This window comes from Salmo trutta, chromosome 21, assembly GCF_901001165.1.
Source record: "Salmo trutta chromosome 21, fSalTru1.1, whole genome shotgun sequence".
NCBI lineage: Eukaryota > Metazoa > Chordata > Actinopteri > Salmoniformes > Salmonidae > Salmo > Salmo trutta.
The window spans coordinates 51,386,583-51,407,984 of NC_042977.1; the positions used below are offsets into that span (position 1 = coordinate 51,386,583).

At 44.7% G+C, this 21,402-nt stretch overlaps 1 protein-coding gene and 2 long non-coding RNA genes across 8 annotated transcripts; 2 read left to right on the forward strand and 1 right to left on the reverse strand.

Moving 5' to 3' along the window:
* Positions 1-203: 203 nt before the first annotated feature.
* Positions 204-18,132, forward strand: LOC115157669 (E3 ubiquitin-protein ligase RING2). Of its 4 annotated transcripts, XR_003868520.1 has the most exons (9): positions 204-279; positions 4,813-4,908; positions 7,971-8,131; positions 10,460-10,675; positions 11,259-11,358; positions 14,369-14,550; positions 14,898-15,087; positions 17,757-17,910; positions 18,105-18,119. XR_003868520.1 is itself a non-coding variant. In XM_029706112.1 (8 exons), the coding sequence occupies exons 2-8, from the start codon at positions 4,822-4,824 to the stop codon at positions 17,856-17,858; spliced, it is 1,035 nt and encodes a 344-aa protein (XP_029561972.1). In that variant the 5' UTR covers positions 204-279; positions 4,813-4,821; the 3' UTR covers positions 17,859-18,132. The 4 variants fall into 4 exon arrangements, 3 of the variants coding, with proteins under 3 accessions (XP_029561972.1, XP_029561970.1, XP_029561971.1); XM_029706112.1 differs by having other exon boundaries at positions 14,372-14,550; positions 17,757-18,132; XM_029706110.1 differs by having other exon boundaries at positions 17,757-18,131.
* A 764-nt stretch (positions 18,133-18,896) lies between these two features.
* On the reverse strand, positions 18,897-19,826 carry LOC115157672 (uncharacterized). 3 transcript variants are annotated; one of them, XR_003868524.1, is made up of 4 exons: positions 19,717-19,826; positions 19,359-19,640; positions 19,001-19,273; positions 18,897-18,955 (listed from the first exon to the last, which is right to left on the reverse strand). It is a non-coding gene; the product is annotated as an uncharacterized LOC115157672 (long non-coding RNA). The 3 variants fall into 3 exon arrangements; XR_003868523.1 differs by having other exon boundaries at positions 19,312-19,640; XR_003868522.1 differs by having other exon boundaries at positions 19,001-19,266; positions 19,305-19,640.
* A 179-nt stretch (positions 19,827-20,005) lies between these two features.
* On the forward strand, positions 20,006-21,194 carry LOC115157671 (uncharacterized). Its single transcript, XR_003868521.1, has 2 exons — positions 20,006-20,188; positions 20,238-21,194. It is a non-coding gene; the product is annotated as an uncharacterized LOC115157671 (long non-coding RNA).
* Positions 21,195-21,402: the final 208 nt, after the last annotated feature.

The window sequence follows — 21,402 nt, forward strand, 5'->3', positions numbered from 1 at the left end:
ATCTGGACATTGTATTTTTCAATAGGGGTTTAAAAAAAAAGTTTTTAGAAGCATATTTGAAATTGAATCCATAAAGTCCTTCTTTCATTTGCTGACAAGGACTATAAAATGGACATTGAGATTAAAATGTAATGTATTTTGAATTAGTTATCCAAATTTGTATGTTTTTTTGATACGCGGGCTTTTATTTTGAATGATTCCTCATTACCATACAAAGTGACGTCAGTGTTTGTGCTGCTGGCACAATTACCAGTCTGGTTCGTCTTTTATCCACAACACGTAAGTACATAAACAAACAACGTTTTGGGTCATATCTGATTGTTTTTCAGCTAGACTCATACAGTAACGATAAAACAAAGGTTTGACCGTCTAAATGTACATTGAAGAATATATCGTTTCTATATTAGTGCATCGTTGATTGGTCGTGAGGCTTCGTCAGAGCTCTAACGTTAGCATTGTAGCTAGCTAGCCTGTCTTTCTAATTATTATTTCTAGTGACATTGCAGAATGATATGCATATAAAGCGTTTTATCTTGATGCACATACACATTATTTCTAAATACGATTACAATTGAGCATGTAAAGGTTTACATTATTTTATTTTTTTTAAATCATATTTTTATCATCCAGGCGGATTCAGTATGCGCAGCCATAATCCTACACAAAGACCGACTGGCTAGCTCTGGTAACACTGTGCTAGCTAACCTTAGTTAACAATGTGCTGTTGTTTCAATGTTGTTTCAATGTCTGGGACATTTTAAACTGGGAATATAAAATACAGTTTGATTTATTCCTCCCCAAAATAGAGTTCAGTATTCATTGACATTTGGTATGAATGTAACGTTAGTCAGGGGTAGCTAGCTAATTCATGTGCTTTGGGAGGTTAAACATGAACCCTACGGTTAAAACTGTCAAAACATCAGAGTGATTTATTACAACTATTACCATGTTGAGGTTATTTATTTTTGTTTGTTTTCCAGTTGCTCCCTGATGATGTAGCTACAGTATTCATTTATATACCTAGCTATGTATCGGATTTGTCAACCTAGCTATCTATACTGAACAACAACAAAATATAAACGCAACAATTTCAGAGATTTTACTGAGTTACAGTTCATATGAGGAAATCAGTCTAGTGAAATAAATGAATTAGGCTCTAATCTATGGATTTCACATGACTGGGGAGGGACACAGCCCACCCACTTGGGTGTCAGGCCCAGCCAATCAGAATTAGTTTTCCCCCTCAAAAGGGTCTTTATTACAGACAGAAATACTCCTCAGTTTCATCAGCTGTCCGGGTGGCTGCTCTCAGACGATCCCACAGTTTCATCAGCTGTCCAGGTGGCTGGTCTCAGATGAACCCACAGTTTCATCAGCTGTCCAGGTGGCTGGTCTCAGATGAACCCACAGTTTCATCAGCTGTCCAGGTGGCTGGTCTCAGATGAACCCACAGTTTCATCAGCTGTCCAGGTGGCTGCTCTCAGATGATCCCACAGTTTCATCAGCTGTCCAGGTGGCTGGTCTCAGATGATCCCACAGTTTCATCAGCTGTCCAGGTGGCTGGTCTCAGATGATCCCACAGTTTCATCAGCTGTCCAGGTGGCTGGCCTCAGATGATCCCACAGTTTCATCAACTGTCCTGGTGGCTGGTCTCAGATGATCCCACAGTTTCATCAGCTGTCCAGGTGGCTGGTCTCAGATGATCCCACAGTTTCATCAGCTGTCCAGGTGGCTGGTCTCAGATGAACCCACAGTTTCATCAGCTGTCCAGGTGGCTGGTCTCAGATGGTCCCACAGTTTCATCAGCTGTCCAGGTGGCTGGTCTCAGATGATCCCACAGTTTCATCAGCTGTCCAGGTGGCTGGTCTCAGATGATCCCACAGTTTCATCAGCTGTCCAGGTGGCTGGTCTCAGATGATCCCACAGTTTCATCAGCTGTCCAGGTGGCTGGTCTCAGATGATCCCACAGTTTCATCAGCTGTCCTGGTGGCTGGTCTCAGATGATCCCACAGTTTCATCAGCTGTCCTGGTGGCTGGTCTCAGATGATCCCACAGTTTCATCAGCTGTCCTGGTGGCTGGTCTCAGATGATCCCACAGTTTCATCAGCTGTCCTGGTGGCTGGTCTCAGATGATCACACAGGTGAAGAAGCCGGATGTGGAGTTCCTTGGCTGGTGTGGTTACACGTGGTCTGCGTTTGTTAGGCCGGTTGGACGTACTGCCAAATTCTTTAAAATGATGTGGAGGTGGCTTATGGTAGAGAAATAAACATTCAATTCTCTGGCGACAGCTCTGTGGATATTCCTGCAGTCAGCATGCCAATTGCACGCTCCCTCAACTTGAGACATCTGTGACAATGTGTTGTGTGACACAACTGCACATTTTAGAGTGGACTTTTTATTGTCCACAGCACAAGGTGCACCTGTGTAATGATCACAATAACAGCATACCACCCTGCCTCTGAAGCTAAGCAGGGTTGGTCCTGGTCAGTCCCTGGATGGGAGACCAGATGCTGCTGGAAGTGGTGTTGGAGGGCCAGTAGGAGGCACTCTTTCCTCTGGTCTAAAAAACATATCCAAATGCCCCAGGGCAGGGATTTGGGACATTGCCCTGTGTCGGCTGCTGTCTTTCGGGTTGAACGTTAAACAGCTGACCTGACTCTGTGGTCACTAAAAGATCCCATGGTGCTTACCATAAGAGAAGGGGTGTTAACCTTGGTGTCCTGGCTAAATTCCCAATCTTGCCCTCATACCATCATGGTCACCTAATCATCCCCAGCTTACAATTGGCTCATTCATTCCCTTCATCTTCAATGTAACTATTCCCCAGGTCATTGCTGGTAATGTGTCCTCAGTCAATTTACCTGGTAAAATAAAAAAATCTACCTAGCAAGCTATTGGATTTATCTACCCATCTTGCTTCTCTGTTTTTGGCCATATACAGTTGAAGTCGGAAGTTTACATACACCTTAGCCAAATACATTTAAACTCAGTTTTTCACAATTCCTGACATTTAATTCTAGTAAAAATTCCCTGTCTTAGGTCAGTTAGGATCACCACTTTATTTTAAGAATGTAAAATGTCAGAATAATAGTAGAGAGAATGATTTATTTCAGCTTTTATTTCTTTCATCACATTCCCGGTGGGTCAGAAGTTTACATACACTCAATTAGTATTTGTTAGCATTGCCTTTAAATGGTTTAACTTGGGTCAAATGTTTCAGGTAACCTTCCACAAGCTTCCCACAATAAATTGGGTGAATTTTGGTCCATTCCTCCTGACAGAGCTGGTGTAACTGAGTCAGGTTTGTAGGCCTCCTTGCTCGCACACACTTTTTCAGTTCTGCCCACAAATTCTCTATGGGATTGAGGTCAGGGCTTTGTGATGGCCACTCCAATACCTTGACTTTGTTGTCCTTAAGCCATTTTGCCACAACTTTGGAAGTGTACTTGGGGTTATTGTCCATTTGGAAGACCCATTTGTGACCAAGCTTTAACTTCCTTACTGATGTCTTGAGATGTTGCTTCAATATATCCACATACATTTCTTCCTCATGATGCCATCTATTTTGTGAAGTGCACCAGTCCCTCCTGCAGCAAAGCACCCCCACAACATGATGCTGCCACCCCCGTGCTTCACGGTTGGGATGGTGTTCTTCGGCTTGCAAGCCTCCCCCTTTTCCTCTAAACATAACGATGGTCATTATGGCCAAACAATTCTATTTTTGTTTCATCAGACCAGAGGACATTTCTCCAAAAAGTATGATCTTTGTCCCCATGTGCAGTTGCAAACCGTAGTCTGGATTTTTATGGTGGTTTTGGAGCAGTGGCTTCTTCCTTGCTGAGCGGCCTTTCAGGTTATGTCGATATGGGTCTCGTTTTACTGTGGATATAGATACTTTTGTACCTGTTTCCTCCAGCATCTTCAAAAGGTCCTTTGCTGTTGTTCTGGGATTGATTTGCACTTTTAGCACCAAAGTATATTCATCTCTAGGAGACAGAACGCGTCTCCTTCCTGAGCGGTATGACGGCTGTGTGGTCCCATGGTGTTTATACTTGCGTACTATTGTTTGTACAGAGGAACGTGGTACCTTCAGGCGTTTGGAAATTGCTCCCAAGGATGAACCAGACTTGTGGAGGTCTACAATTTATTTTCTGAGGTCTTGGCTGATTTCTTTAGATTTTCCCATGATGTAAAGCAAAGAGGCACTGAGTTTTAAGGTAGGCCTTGAAATACATCCACAGGTACACCTCCAATTGACTCAAATGATGTCAATTAGCCTATCGGAAGCTTCTAAAGCCATGACATCATTTTCTGGAATTTTCCAAGCTGTTTAAAGGCACAGTCAACTTAGTGTATGTAAACTTCTGACCCACTGCAATTGTGATACAGTGAAATAATCTGTCTGTAAACAATTGTTGGAAAAATGACTTGTGTCATGCACAAAGTAGATGTCCTAACAGACTTGCCAAAACTATAGTTTGTTAACAAGACATTTGTGGAGTGGTTGAAAAAAGAGTTTTAATTTCTCCAACCTAAGTGTATGTAAACTTCTGACTTCAACTGTACCACAAACCCCTGAGGTGCCTTTCTGCTGTTATAAAACTGGTTACGAACGTAACTAGAACAGTTTAAAAAAATAAATAATGTTTGTTCATACCCATGGTATACGGTCTGATATACCATGGCTTTCAGCCAACGGTACATCAACTATATCATCTTTTGGTGCTGACCAAAAGTAAACTGTGTGAGTGTGTGTGAGAGATGGCTGTGTGTTTGGTCCATTTTAATGGCGCTAATGTTTTTTATTCCAGGTTGGGAGTATGACGCAGGCAGTGCAGACGAATGGGGTGCAACCCCTCAGTAAGACATGGGAACTCAGTCTGTATGAGCTACAGAGGACTCCACAGGTAGGGGACCACATTTACTGTACAACCTCTCTGTCTCTGAGCTACAGAGGACTCCACAGGTAGGGGAGAACATTTACTGTAACACCTCTCTTTCTCTGAGCTACAGAGAACTCCACAGGTAGGGGACCACATTTACTGTAACACCTCTTGTCTCTGAGCTACAGAGGACTCCATAGGTAGGGGAGCACATTTACTGTAACACCTCTCTGTCTCTGAGCTACAGAGGACTCCATAGGTAGGGGAGCACATTTACTGTAACACCTCTCTGTCTCTGAGCTACAGAGGACTCCACAGGTAGGGGAGCACATTTACTGTAACACCTCTCTGTCTCTGAGCTACAGAGGACTCCACAGGTAGGGGAGCACATTTACTGTAACACCTCTCTTGTCTCTGAGCTACAGAGGACTCCACAGATAGGGTTGCTTTTAACTTTTAGTTTTAAAGTTTTATTATGTAGATTTGAGTGTTTCACAGATCAGGGTGACCACCACTAGCTGCGTTAGACTTAGCCCTAGTTCAAACACCTCTCTGATGCGTCGCTTTCTCTTTCGCTAAGAGTGGAGACAGAGCCGTCTGACACCGTAGAGCCGTCTGACACCTGTAGAGCCGCCTGGCACCGTAGAGCGAGCCGCCTGGCGCCGTAGAGCGAGCCGCCTGGCGCCGTAGAGCGAGCCGCCTGGCGCCGTAGAGCGAGCCGCCTGGCGCCGTAGAGCGAGCCGCCTGGCGCCGTAGAGCGAGCCGCCTGGCGCCGTAGAGCCGTCTGACACCGCTGAAACACGCCTCTGTTTCACGCAGCGCGCTGTCAGGAGAAATGGTTATGCATGTTCTATTGCAGGCAAATAAAGGTTGCTTCGCTACCACATCCACAATGGAAGCACAGTAATGGCCTTGGATTGGCAGGTGGAGGACTTCTGTGAGGAGGGGACCAGCTCTATTTAAGCTATAAGGTCTGAGGGGGCGTGGTATATGCTCAATATACCACGTCTAAGGGCTGTGCTATGGCACGACACAACGCGGAGTGCCTGGATACAGCCCTTAGCCACGGTATATTGGTCATATACCACAAATCCCCTAAGGTGCCTTATTGTCTATTATAAACTGGTTACCAACGTAGTGTTTTGTCATACCCGTGGTATACCGTCTCACATACCATGGCTTTCAGCCAATCAGCATTCAGGGTTCGAACCATCCAGTTTATAATATACAGTATTGATCACAGCGCAGGCTAGCCGATCAGTTCAGATATTACAGGAAGGCTACTCATTGATTCCTTTGTGAAACAGAGTTCTGAAGACGTTACGTTAACCGAGACCCAAGATGAACTTCTGTGTGAATCGTTTTTTTTTTTGTGAAATAAACTCAGGGGTTTCTTTAGGTGGATGATGATGAGGCGCTGTATGAATCAAAACATTTTAAAAGAAGAAATTGTAATCCTTCTTGACGAATCTCTCTTTCCTAGTTTCCTTTTTGTTGTGGTGTGAATATTCCTACAGTGCATTCGGAAAGTATTCAGACCCCTTCACTTTTTCCACATTTTGTTACGTTACAGCCTTATTCTAAAATGGATTAAATTAACATCTCACTACCCCATAATGACAGTTGTTTTTTTAAACATTTTTGTAGAATAAAAAAACAGATGCCTTATTTACATTAGTATTCAGACCCTTTGCTATGAGACTCGAAATTGAGCTCAGGTGCATCCTGTTTCCATTGATCATCCTTGAGATGTTTCTACAACTTGATTGGAGTCCACCTGTGGTAAATTGATTGGACATGGTTTGGAAAGGCACACACCTGTCTATATAAGGTCCCACAGTTGACAGTGCATGTCAGAGCAAAAACCAAGAAATGAGGTAGAAGGAATTGTCCGTAGAGCTCCGAGACAGGATTGTGTCAAGGCACAGATCTGGGGAAGGAAACCCAAAAAATGTCTGTAGCATTGAAGGTCCCCAAGAACACAGTGGCCTCCATCATTATTAAATGGAAGAAGTTTGGAACCACCAAGACTCTTCCTAGAGCTGGCCGCCCGGCCAAACTGATGAATCGGGGGAGAAGGGCCTTGGTCAGGGAGGTGACCAAGAACCCGATGGTCACTCTGACATAGCTCCAGAGTTCCTCTATTGAGATGGGAGAACCTTCCAGAAGGACAACCATCTATGCAGCACTCCACCAATCAGGCCTTTACGGTAGAGTGGCCAGACAGATGCCACTCCTCAGTAAAAGGCAAATGACAGCCTGCTTGGAGTTTGCCAAAAGGCACCTGAAGGACTCTGACCATGAGAAACAAGATTCTCTGGTCTGATGAAACCAAGATTGAACTCTTTGGCCTGAATGCAAAGCTTCACGTCTGGAGGAAACCTGGCTCCATGCCTACGGTGAAGCATGGTGGTGGCAGCATCATGCTGTGGGGATGTTTTTCAGCGGCAGGGACTGGGAGACTAGTCAGGATCGAGGGAAAGATGAACAGTGCAAAGTACAGAGAGATCCTTGATGAAAACCTGCTCCAGAGCTCTCAGAACCTCAGACTGGGGTGAAGGTTCACCTTTCAACAGGACAACGACCCTAAGCACACAGCCCAGACTTGAACCCGATCAAACATCTCTGGAGAGACCTGCAAATAGCTGTGCAGCAACGCTCCCCATCCAACCTGCCAGAGCTTGAGAGGATCTACAGAGAAGAATGGGAGAAACTCCCCAAATACAGGTGTGCCAAGCTTGTAGCGTCATATCCAAGAAGACTCAAGGCTGTAATCGCTGCCGAAGGTGCTTCAACAAAGTACTTAGTAAAGGGGCCTGAATATTTATGTGATATTTCATTTTTTATTTTTATACATTAGCAAAAAATTCAAACCTGTTTTTGCTTTGTCAGTATGGGGTGTTGTGTGTAGAATGATGAGGGGGGGAAAAAACAATGAAATCCAATTTAGAATAAGGCTGTAAAGTAACAATGTGGAAAAAGTAAAAGGGTCTGAATACTCGTCCCCCTGTATAGGAGGCTATATAGGGTATACAATATATAGGACCAGAGGTAGGCATATGTTTTCATCTGTCCCCCCCGTACAGGAGGCCATCACAGATGGGCTGGAGATCGCGGTGTCTCCCAGGAGCCTCCACAGCGAGCTGATGTGTCCCATCTGTCTGGACATGCTGAAGAACACCATGACAACCAAGGAATGTCTGCACCGCTTCTGTGCCGACTGCATCATCACCGCCCTCAGATCAGGGTATGAACCCTAACCTACCCTACCCTAAAGTAACCCACCCTACCCTAACCTACCCTTAAGTAACCTACCCTAAAGTAACCTGCCCTACCCTAAAGTAACCCGCCCTACAGTAACCCGCCCTACCCTAAAGTAACCCGCCCTACAGTAACCCGCCCTACCCTAAAGTAACCCGCCCTACCCTAAAGGACCCTACCCTACCCTAGAGTAACCTACCCTAAAGTAACCTACCCTACCCTAAAGTAACCTACCCTACCCTAAAGTAAGCTACCCTAGAGTAACCGACCCTAAAGTAACCCACCCTAAAGTAACCTACCCTAGAGTAACCTACCCTACCCTAAAGTAACCCACCCTACCCTAAAGTAACCCACCCTACCCTAAAGTAACCCACCCTAGAGTAACCTACCCTACCCTAAAGTACCCTACCCTAAAGTAACCCACCCTACCCTAAAGTACCCTACCCTAAAGTAACCTACCCTACCCTAAAGTAACCTACCCTACCCTAAAGTACCCTACCCTAAAGTAACCCACCCTACCCTAAAGTAACCTACCCTACCCTAAAGTAACCCACCCTACCCTAAAGTAACCTACCCTAAAATAACCTACCCTACCCTAAAGTAACCCACCCTATAGTAATCTACCCTACCCTAAAGTAACCTACCCTAAAGTAACCTACCCTAAAGTAACCTACCCTAAAGTAACCTACCCTAAAGTAACCCACCCTACCCTAAAGCACCCTACCCTAAAGTAACCTACCCTAAAGTAACCTACCCTAAAGTAACCCACCCTACCCTAAAGTAACCTACTCTAAAGTAACCTACCCTACCCTAAAGTAACCCACCCTACCCTAAAGTACCCTACCCTAAAGTAACCTACCCTACCCTAAAGTAACCCACCCTACCCTAAAGTAACCTACCCTAAAGTAACCTACCCTAAAGTAACCCACCCTACCCTAAAGTAACCCACCCTATAGTAACCTACCCTACCCTAAAGTAACCTACCCTAAAGTAACCTACCCTATAGTAACCTACCCAACCCTACCCTAAAGTAACCTACCCTAAAGTAACCTACCCTAAAGTAACCTACCCTAAAGTACCCTACCCTAAAGTAACCCACCCTACCCTAAAGCACCCTACCCTAAAGTAACCTACCCTAAAGTAACCCACCCTACCCTAAAGTAACCTACCCTAAAGTAACCCACCCTACCCTAAAGTAACCTACCCTAAAGTAACCTACCCTAAAGTAACCTACCCTAAAGTAACCTACCCTACCCTAAAGTAACCCACCCTACCCTAAAGTAACCTACTCTAAAGTAACCTACCCTACCCTAAAGTAACCCACCCTATAGTAACCTACCCTACCCTAAAGTAACCCGCCCTACCCTAAAGTAACCCACCCTACCCTAAAGTAACCCACCCTACCCTAAAGTAACCTACCCTACCCTAAAGTAACCCACCCTACCCTAAAGTAACCCACCCTACCCTAAAGTAACCCACCCTACCCTAAAGTAACCTACCCTAAAGTAACCCACCCTACCCTAAAGTAACCTACCCTACCCTAAAGTAACCCGCCCTACCCTAAAGTAACCCGCCCTACCCTAAAGTAACCTGCCCTACCCTAAAGTAACCCCACCCTACCCTAAAGTAACCCGCCCTACCCTAAAGTAACCCGCCCTACCCTAAAGTAACCCGCCCTACCCTAAAGTAACCCGCCCTACCCTAAAGTAACCCGCCCTACCCTAAAGTAACCCACCCTACCCTAAAGTAACCCGCCCTACCCTAAAGTAACCCGCCCTACCCTAAAGTAACCCGCCCTACCCTAAAGTAACCCGCCCTACCCTAAAGTAACCCGCCCTACCCTAAAGTAACCTGCCCTACCCTAAAGTAACCTACCCTATCCTAAAGTATTCTCACTGCCTCTAACTAGTCTTGTGCTGACTGCATCATCATTGCATTGAGATCAGGGTAAAGGTTATGATATTTGGTATGTATCCTACCTTGTACCCCTTAACCATGTTCACATGAAGCTCCTCAGTTTGAAAAAAAAGCACCACGACATGTCGCTGTTGTCACTAATCTATTCGTTTGGTCTCGGACACTGATTACTATGTCTTGTGTTGTGTTTATTTTGTATTTATCAAAGTCCTGATTGACTGCAGATAACTTTTGGTTACACATGACATCATCATCATCACCACCATCACATGGTTGATTTCCTACAAAGGGGGTCAAGCTCTCATTGTAAATAAGATGTTTTTATTGACCTGCCTGGTGAAGGACAACTAAGAAGGAAGGGCTAGTTCGGTCTAACTCTTGTCTGCGTTCCCCCTAGCAACAAGGAATGCCCTACGTGCAGGAAGAAGCTGGTGTCTAAGCGGTCCCTGCGGCCGGACCCGAACTTCGACGCCCTCATCAGTAAGATCTACCCCAGCAGAGATGAGTACGAGGCCCACCAGGAGAGGGTTCTGGCCCGCATCTCCAAACACAACAACCAACAGGCCCTGTCCCACAGCATCGAGGAGGGCCTCAAGATACAGGCCATGAACAGGTACTGTACCCTGACCTTTAACCCCTAACCCCTGTCCCACAGCATCGAGGAGGGCCTCAAGATACAGGCCATGAACAGGTACTGTACCCTGACCTTTAACCCCTGTCCCACAGCATCGAGGAGGGCCTCAAGATACAGGCCATGAACAGGTACTGTACCCTGACCTTTAACCCCTGTCCCACAGCATCGAGGAGGGCCTCAAGATACAGGCCATGAACAGGTACTGTACCCTGACCTTTAACCCCTGTCCCACAGCATCGAGGAGGGCCTCAAGATACAGGCCATGAATACGTACTGTTACCCTGACCTTTAACCCCTGTCCCACAGCATCGAGGAGGGCCTCAAGATACAGGCCATGAACAGGTACTGTTACCCTGACCTTTAACCCCTGTCCCACAGCATCGAAGAGGGCCTACTGTTCCTCACTATTTCCCATGTAGGTGTCTCCTCACCAACAAAAACTTACCCTATGATACAGAATATGTTTCTGGAACTATGGTCCAATTGAATGTTTATCAAATGGAATTGAAATCCTCTCTGTTCTTCCCTCCTCCCACCACTGGGTGTCGCCACCTCCCTCCAGGCTGCAGCGAGGGAAGAAGCACCAGCTGGAGAACGGGAGCGGGGCGGAGGACAACGGCGACTCCTCCCACTGCAGCAACGCCTCCGTCCACTCTAACCAGGTACAACGATACCTTCATTCCCGTCTAGAGTTGCAAAATTCTGATAACTTCCCCCAAATTCCCAGGTTTATCAGAAATCCCGGTTGGGAAAAAGCTGGGAATCCGGAATCCTCCAACCAGGACTTCAGCCTGGGACTTTTGATTAAAGGAGCGGGGGGGGGGGGGGGTTAATTTCACCCCTAATCACATCTATCAAATACCTAAACGGGAATCAGTGGAGTTGAGCTGTGTTAGCACGCCACTGACGTGATGTGTAAGGGTAGGATATATATCTATGTGGCTGTACGAGACGTGTGTGTGACACGGGATGAGTAGCGTGCAATGTAATGTAACCGTGTTATTATGACACTATAAATGCATGCATACAAATATACAGTTTGTTGAGTAAAGATCAATACCAGCAGGAACATTACACCAGGAACATTACACCAGGAACATTACACCAGGAACATTACACCAGGAACAATATCACCAGGAACAATATCACCAGGAACAATACAGCAGGAACATTACACCAGGAACAATATCACCAGGAACAATATCACCAGGAACAATACAGCAGGAACATTACACCAGGAACAGTATCACCAGGAACAGTATCACCAGGAACAATACACCAGGAACAATACACCAGGAACAATACACCAGGAACAATATCACCAGGACCAATATCACCAGGACCAGTATCACCAGGAACAGTATCACCAGGAACAGTATCACCAGGAACAATATCACCAGGAACAATATCACCAGGAACAATATCACCAGGACCATTACCACCAGGACCATTACCACCAGGACCATTACACCAGGAACAATATCACCAGGAACAATACAGCAGGAACAATACAGCAGGAACATTACACCAGGAACAGTATCACCAGGAACAGTATCACCAGGAACAATACACCAGGAACAATACACCAGGAACAATACACCAGGAACAATATCACCAGGACCAGTATCACCAGGACCAGTATCACCAGGACCAGTATCACCAGGAACAGTATCACCAGGAACAATATCACCAGGAACAATATCACCAGGAACAATATCACCAGGACCATTACCACCAGGACCATTACCACCAGGACCATTACCACCAGGACCATTACACCAGGAACAATATCACCAGGAACAATATCACCAATACACCAGGAACAATATCACCAATACACCAGGAACAATATCACCAGGAACAGTATCACCAGGAACAATATCACCAGGAACAATACACCAGAAACAATACACCAGGAACAATATCACCAGGAACATTACACCAGGAACATTACACCAGGAACATTACACCAGGAACAATACACCAGAAACAATACACCAGGAACAATATCACCAGGAACATTACACCAGGAACAATATCACCAGGAACAATACACCAGGAACAATATCACCAGGAACAATACACCAGGAACAATATCACCAGGAACAATACACCAGGAACAATACACCAGGAACAATATCACCAGGAACAATATCACCAGGACCATTACACCAGGAACAATATCTCCAGGAACAATATCACCAGGACCATTACACCAGGAACAATATCACCAGGAACAATATCACCAGGAACAGTATCACCAGGACCATTACACCAGGACCATTACCACCAGGACCATTACCACCAGGAACAATACACCAGGAACAATATCACCAGGAACAATATCACCAATACACCAGGAACAATATCACCAATACACCAGGAACAATATCACCAGGACCATTACACCAGGACCATTACACCAGGACCATTACCACCAGGAACAATACACCAGGAACAATACACCAGGAACAATATCACCAGTACACCAGGAACAATATCACCAGGAACAATATCACCAGGAACAATATCACCAGGACCATTACACCAGGACCATTACACCAGGACCATTACCACCAGGAACAATACACCAGGAACAATATCACCAGGAACAATATCAACAATACACCAGGAACAATATCACCAATACACCAGGAACAATATCACCAGGAACAATATCACCAGGAACAATATCACCAGGACCATTACACCAGGACCATTACCACCAGGAACAATACACCAGGAACAATACACCAGGAACAATATCACCAATACACCAGGAACATTACACCAGGAACAATATCACCAGGACCATTACACCAGGAACAATATCACCAGGAACAATATCACCAGGAACAGTATCACCAGGACCATTACACCAGGACCATTACCACCAGGAACATTACACCAGGAACAATACACCAGGAACAATATCACCAGGAACAATATCACCAATACACCAGGAACAATATCACCAATACACCAGGAACAATATCACCAGGACCATTACACCAGGACCATTACACCAGGACCATTACCACCAGGAACAATACACCAGGAACAATACACCAGGAACAATATCACCAATACACCAGGAACAATATCACCAGGAACAATATCACCAGGAACAATATCACCAGGACCATTACACCAGGACCATTACACCAGGACCATTACCACCAGGAACAATACACCAGGAACAATATCACCAGGAACAATATCAACAATACACCAGGAACAATATCACCAATACACCAGGAACAATATCACCAGGAACAATATCACCAGGACCATTACACCAGGACCATTACACCAGGACCATTACCACCAGGAACAATACACCAGGAACAATACACCAGGAACAATATCACCAGGAACAATATCACCAATACACCAGGAACATTACACCAGGAACAATATCACCAGGAACAATATCACCAGGAACAATATCACCAGGAACAATATCACCAGGAACAATATCACCAGGAACAATATCACCAATACACCAGGAACAATATCACCAATACACCAGGAACAATATCACCAGGAACGTTACACCAGGAACGTTACCAGCAGGAAGGTTACCAGCAGGAACATTCTCCTGTCTTCTTGCTGTAACATGTTATCCCCTGGGTTGTACTCAGCGAGTCTTTTCCCCCAACAAATGTAAAGCAGGAGGCGGGTCCGAGCATCAAGCGTACCAAGACGTCAGATGACTCTGGTCTGGACATGGACAACGCCACAGAGAACGGAGGAGGAGGCGGAGACATGGCCGTGGACGGAGCCAGCGAGATAGAACTGGTGTTCTGTCCTCATCCTACGCTCATGGACAAGGAGGACACCGTGCAGACCAGGTGGGAGGGAGGGGTTAACGGGTGGGAGGGAGGGGTTAACGGGTGGGAGGGAAGGAGGGAGGGGTTAATGTGTGGGAGGGAAGGAGGGAGGGGTTAATGTGTGGGAGGGAGGGGTTAACGTGTGGGAGGGAAGGAGGGAGGGGTTAACGTGTGGGAGGGAAGGAGGGAGGGGTTAATGTGTGTGGGAGGGGATACGTGTGTGTGTGTGTGTGTGTGTGTGTGTGTGTGTGTGTGTGTGTGTGTGTGTGTGTGTGTGTGTGTGTGTGTGTGTGTGTGTGTGTGTGTTATCTAAGTCACTGGTCCAAGGCCCCTGGCTGAAGACGTTAATTAACACTTGTGTGTTGTAGTGTTGAGTTTGTTCCCAGGTACATCAAGACGTCAGGTAACGCCACAGTGGACCACCTGTCTAAGTACCTGGCTGTGCGTCTGGCCCTGGAGGAACTGAGGAAGAACGGAGAGGCTAGCCCCGTCAATGTAGACGCTGCCTCAGAGAAACAATACACCATTTATATCCCTACAGCCAACGGCCAGTTCACGGTAATAATACAATATATTACTACAAATACTACTACAATACACCATTTATATCCCTACAGCCAACGGCCAGTTCACGGTAATAATACAATATATTACTACAAATACTACTACAATACACCATTTATATCCCTACAGCCAACGGCCAGTTCACGGTAATAATACAATATATTACTACAAATACTACTACAATACACCATTTATATCCCTACAGCCAACGGCCAGTTCACGGTAATAATACAATATATTACTACAAATACTACTACAATACACCATTTATATCCCTACAGCCAACGGCCAGTTCACGGTAATAATACAATACTACCACTATTACTGCTACTTCCACTACTATTACTACTACTATTACTATCACTATCACTATTACTACTACTATTACTACTGCTACTATCACTATCACTATTACTACCGATATTACTATCACTATTACTACTGCTATTACCTCCTACTATTATCACTATTACTACCACTACTATTACTACTGCTACTATTAGTATTGCTATTATTACTACTATTACTATCACTATTACTACTATCACTATTACTACTATCACTATTACTACTACTATCACTATTACTACTACTATTACCTCCTACTATTACTGATGCTACTACCAGTATTATTACTACTGCTGCTGTTACTACAATTTATATTACTACTATTACTACTACTATCACTATTAGTACTACTGTTACTACCACTATTACTACTATCACTAGTACTACTATCACTAGTACTACTACTGTTACTATCACTAGTACTACTATCACTATTAGTACTACTATTACTACCACTATTACTACTACTACTATCACTACCACTATTACTACTACCACTATTACTGCTACCACTATTACTATTACTACCACTATTATTACTACTATTACTCTCACTACCACTATCACTACTATCACTATTACTATCACTATCACTACTATCACTATTACTACCACTATTACTACTACCACTATTACTACTATCACTACTATCACTATTACTACCACTATCACCACTACCACTATCACTACTATTACTACTATCACTATCACTACTATCACTATTACTACTACTACTATTACTACCACTATTACTATTACTACCACTATCACTACTACCACTATTACTACTACTACTATTACTACTATCACTACTATCACTATTACTACTACTACTATTACTACCACTATCACTATTACTACCACTATTACTACTACCACTATCACTACTCTCACTACCACTATCACTACTATTACTACTATCACTATCACTACTACCACCACCACTATTACTACTACCATTCCTACCACTACCACTATTACTATTACCACTATCACTACTACCACTATTACTGCTACCACTACCACTATCACTACAATTACTGCTATCACTATTACTACTATTACTACCACTATTACTACTACTACTATCACTACCACTATTACTACTACCACTATTACTACTACCACTATTACTACTACTGCTATCACTATTACTGCTATCACTATTACTACTATTACTATTACTACTATCACTATTACTACTATCACTACTATCACTATTACTACTATCACTACTATCACCATTACTACCACTATCACTACTCTCACTACCACTATCACTACTATCACTATTACTACTATCACTATTACTACTATCACTATTACTACTACCACCATTCCTACCACTATCACTACCACTATTACTACTACCACTATTACTATCACTACCATTACTACCACTATCATTACTACTACTATCACTATCACTATTACTATTACCACTATTACTATTACCACTATTACTACTACCACTATCACTACTACCACTATCACTACTATTACTACCACTATCACTACAATTACTGCTATTACTATTACTACTATTACTACTACCACTATTACTTTTACTACCACTATTACTACTACCACTATTACTATTACTACTACTGCTATCACTATCGCTGCTATTACTACTACTATCACTACTATCACTATTACTACCACTATCACTACTCTCACTACCACTATCACTACTATTACTACTACCACTATTACTACTACCACTATCACTACTCTCACTACCACTATCACTACTATTACTACTACCACTATTACTACTACCACTATTACTACTACTACCACTATCACTACTACTACCACTATTACTATCACTACCACTATTACTATCACTATTACTTTTACTACCACTATTACTACTACCACTATTACCACTATTACCACTATTGCTATCACTATTACTATCACTATTACTACTATCACTATTACTATTACTACCACTATTACTATTACTACTACCACTATTACTACCACTACCACTATTACTACCACTATCACTTATCATTATGGCAGGAGGGGCCTGTGGAAAACATTTTGTATCCCATGGTTTAACAGACACTCCTATCCAGAGAGACTTACACTTAGTGCATCCATCTTAACGTAGATAGGTTGGATAATCACGTCAGAGTAAGTAGGAAAAGGTCAAGTCTGTCAATCAGTATTTCCTGGTGACCTATACCCTAGTGTTATCTCCTGTCACTGAGGTGAGCTTGTCTATCTGTAACTTGTGAACTGTGGGAAAAACAAATTCCTCCTGAGGACGATGAACATCAACCAACCAATCATCTGTCCTCTAGGTGCTGAACGGGTCGTTTTCTCTGGAGCTTGTCAGTGAGAAGTACTGGAAGGTGAACAAGCCCATGGAGCTGTACTTCGCCCCCACCAAGGAGCACAAGTAGACCAGCTGGAGTACACCTGGGGGGGTAGACCACCTGGAGTACACCTGGGGGGGTAGACCAGCTGGAGTACACCTGGGGGGTAGACCACCTGGAGTACACCTGGGGGGTAGACCACCTGGAGTACACCTGGGAGGGTAGACCAGCTGGAGTACACCTGGGAGGGTAGACCAGCTGGAGTACACCTGGGAGGGTAGACCAGCTGGAGTACACCTGGGAGGGTAGACCAGCTGGAGTACACCTGGGGGGGTAGACCAGCTGGAGTACACCTGGGGGGGTAGACCAGCTGGAGTACACCTGGGGGGGGTAGACCAGCTGGAGTACACCTGGGGGGGTAGACCAGCTGGAGTACACCTGGGGGGGTAGACCAGCTGGAGTACACCTGGGGGGGTAGACCAGCTGGAGTACACCGGGGGGGGTAGACCAGCTGGAGTACACCTGGGGGGTAGACCAGCTGGAGTACACCTGGGGGGGGTAGACCAGCTGGAGTACACCTGGGGGGGGTAGACCAGCTGGAGTACACCTGGGGGGGGTAGACCAGCTGGAGTACACCTGGGGGGGGTAGACCACCTGGGGGGTAGACCACCTGGAGTACACCTGGGGGGTAGACTACCTGGAGTACACCTGGGGCACCCTATTTCCTATGTAGGGCTCTGGCCAAAAGTAGTGCACTATATAGGTAATAGGGTGCCCTTTAGGACACAGCCCTGGATTGAGACCTGCCAGGAGGACGAGGTGTCTAATGGACTCTCTCTACATATCTCTCTCTCTCTCTTTACATCTCTCTCGCTCTACATTTCTCTACATCTCTCTCTCTCTACATCTCTCTCTCTCTGTCTGGTGTGAATTTGTTGGTAAGAAGTTAGTAGAAGGGGGTATGTATAAATGTATCTGATATAGTCACTAGCCAGGCAGAACCTCTTCGTTAAGCATTTCTAGAGACGTCACTGCCATTCCAGGGTAGCGTTTAGGAGGGCACTGAATACTGAACGCTGCTGCTAGAAACGCCATAGATTTGTCATGATTCCTTACTCGACATGTCAGATAAGCATGTATGTTCTCTATGTACATCGCTCTCTCCAGGGCTGTCTACCTTCTACCTGCTACCTGTGTCTAGGTCCTAATACTGAGGTGGTACCTTCTACCTGTGTCTAGGTCCTAATACTGAGGTGGTACCTGCTACCTGTGTCTAGGTCCTAATACTGAGGTGCTACCTGGGTGTTCTGCTACCTGTGTCTAGGTCCTAATACTGAGGTGCTACCTGGGTGTTCTGCTACCTGTGTCTAGGTCCTAATACTGAGGTGCTACCTGGGTGTTCTGCTACCTGTGTCTAGGTCCTAATACTGAGGTGCTACCTGGGTGTTCTGCTACCTGTGTCTAGGTCCTAATACTGAGGTGCTACCTGGGTGTTCTTCTACCTGTGTCTAGGTCCTAATACTGAGGTGCTACCTGCTACCTGTGTCTAGGTCCTAATACTGAGGTGGTACCTGGGGGTTCTGCTACCTGTGTCTAGGTCCTAATACTGAGGTGGTACCTGGGTGTTCTGCTACCTGTGTCTAGGTCCTAATACTGAGGTGCTACCTGGGTGTTCTGCTACCTGTGTCTAGGTCCTAATACTGAGGTGCTACCTGGGTGTTCTGCTACCTGTGTCTAGGTCCTAATACTGAGGTGCTACCTGGGTGTTCTGCTACCTGTGTCTAGGTCCTAATACTGAGGTGCTACCTGGGTGTTCTGCTACCTGTGTCTAGGTCCTAATACTGAGGTGCTACCTGGGTGTTCTGCTACCTGTGTCTAGGTCCTAATACTGAGGTGGTACCTGCTACCTGTGTCTAGGTCCTAATACTGAGGTGGTACCTGCTACCTGTGTCTAGGTCCTAATACTGAGGTGCTACCTGGGTGTTCTGCTACCTGTGTCTAGGTCCTAATACTGAGGTGGTACCTGCTACCTGTGTCTAGGTCCTAATACTGAGGTGGTACCTGGGGGTTCTGCTACCTGTGTCTAGGTCCTAATACTGAGGTGCTACCTGGGGGTTCCAGGGGCATCTACCTGCTCTGGATAACTGTGGCTGCTTCAGGATGTTGTATGGTGTTTTTGTATCTGGGGGACGGTGAGCTGGGTTAGGGATGGGAGGCTTTTTCAGATATATGACTAGTGTTTCCGTACAGAAAACTAATGTTTTTGTTGTTTAAAAAAAAAAAGAAATATGTCGAGCAGAGAAGTCATGAAGCTGTTTTCTATAAACCCACGATCCTGTTGTATTTGTTGACATAGTGTGACTCAAAGGGCACCCTATTTCCCTATGTAGTGCACTACTTTTGACAAGGGCCCATAGGTCTTCCTATTTCCCTATGTAGTGCACTACTTTTGACAAGGGCCCATAGGGAATAGAGTGCACTTTAGGACAGATCCATATTGATGTCACTTCACCTGACTGATCTGGGAGTCATGATAACATATCATTTGGTAAATCATCACAGGACTGTTCCTCTCCTGTTCCCTTTAACCAAAATGGCAAAGTAGGGCATTTGGCATACATAATAATTAGGGTGCTCCAATGACAAAACAAACATCCGGTATGACCCGAGGACATTATGTTAGTAACCTGAAGAGACAGACTTCATCTCATTGTTATCCTTTTTCTAGTCTGGTTGTTTTTTTATTTTTATTCTGTTGTCCTAGAAACGCTTGATGTCAACAAAACGGTTGGGCTCAATTCCCTCTTCACTTCAATCACATCAGGAAGTGGAATAATCTCTAAACCTTCCATCTCCCCTGAAGAGGAGGAATCGCTCCTGTGGCTGTGACTTCTTCAAGGATCCAGTGGTTTTTTGAAAACAATGAGAAAGTTTCTATTCCTGATTTTGAGTTTCAGTCCACCTCCTCCTCAATTGAATTAGGCAAAAAAATTGACCCAACCTGTTTCACTGAAACATTTTCATTAGTTCAGCGGGCTAACAGTTCAATATAACTGGTTATTCTCTCTGTATATTGTCCAGGACCTTTGTTCATGCCAACATTTCAACCACATTTTGGGAATGAATCATTCATTCAACAGGTCAGACTTCATCAGCTATATGGAAGTAATGTCTGGACATAAACCACCCAGGTCCAGTCATCACCTTCAAGCTTAGTGTGAGATAGAAGAGGGACCCAAATTGGGTTTTTTCTCTAAAAAAAATATTTCAGAACGACGATACCGTGGAAGAAAAATGTGCAATTATACTTTTTAGAAGCATGTTCAGTTTGACAACATCCTTTGTATAAATATCAGTTATTGTTGTTGAAACTGTAAATATCTGTTTGGAAAATAAACAAAACAATGTGTGTTCAACATGGAACCCAAGCCCCATGATGTCTCAATGCTCCAGGGTAAAGCTTCCCCTAGGTACAGATTCATGATCAGCTCAATGCTCCAGGGTGAAGTTTCCCCTAGGTACAGATTCATCACAGCTCAATGCTCCAGGGTGAAGTTTCCCCTAGGTACAGATTCATGATCAGCTCAATGCTCCAGGGTAAAGCTTCCCCTATGTACAGATTCATGATCAG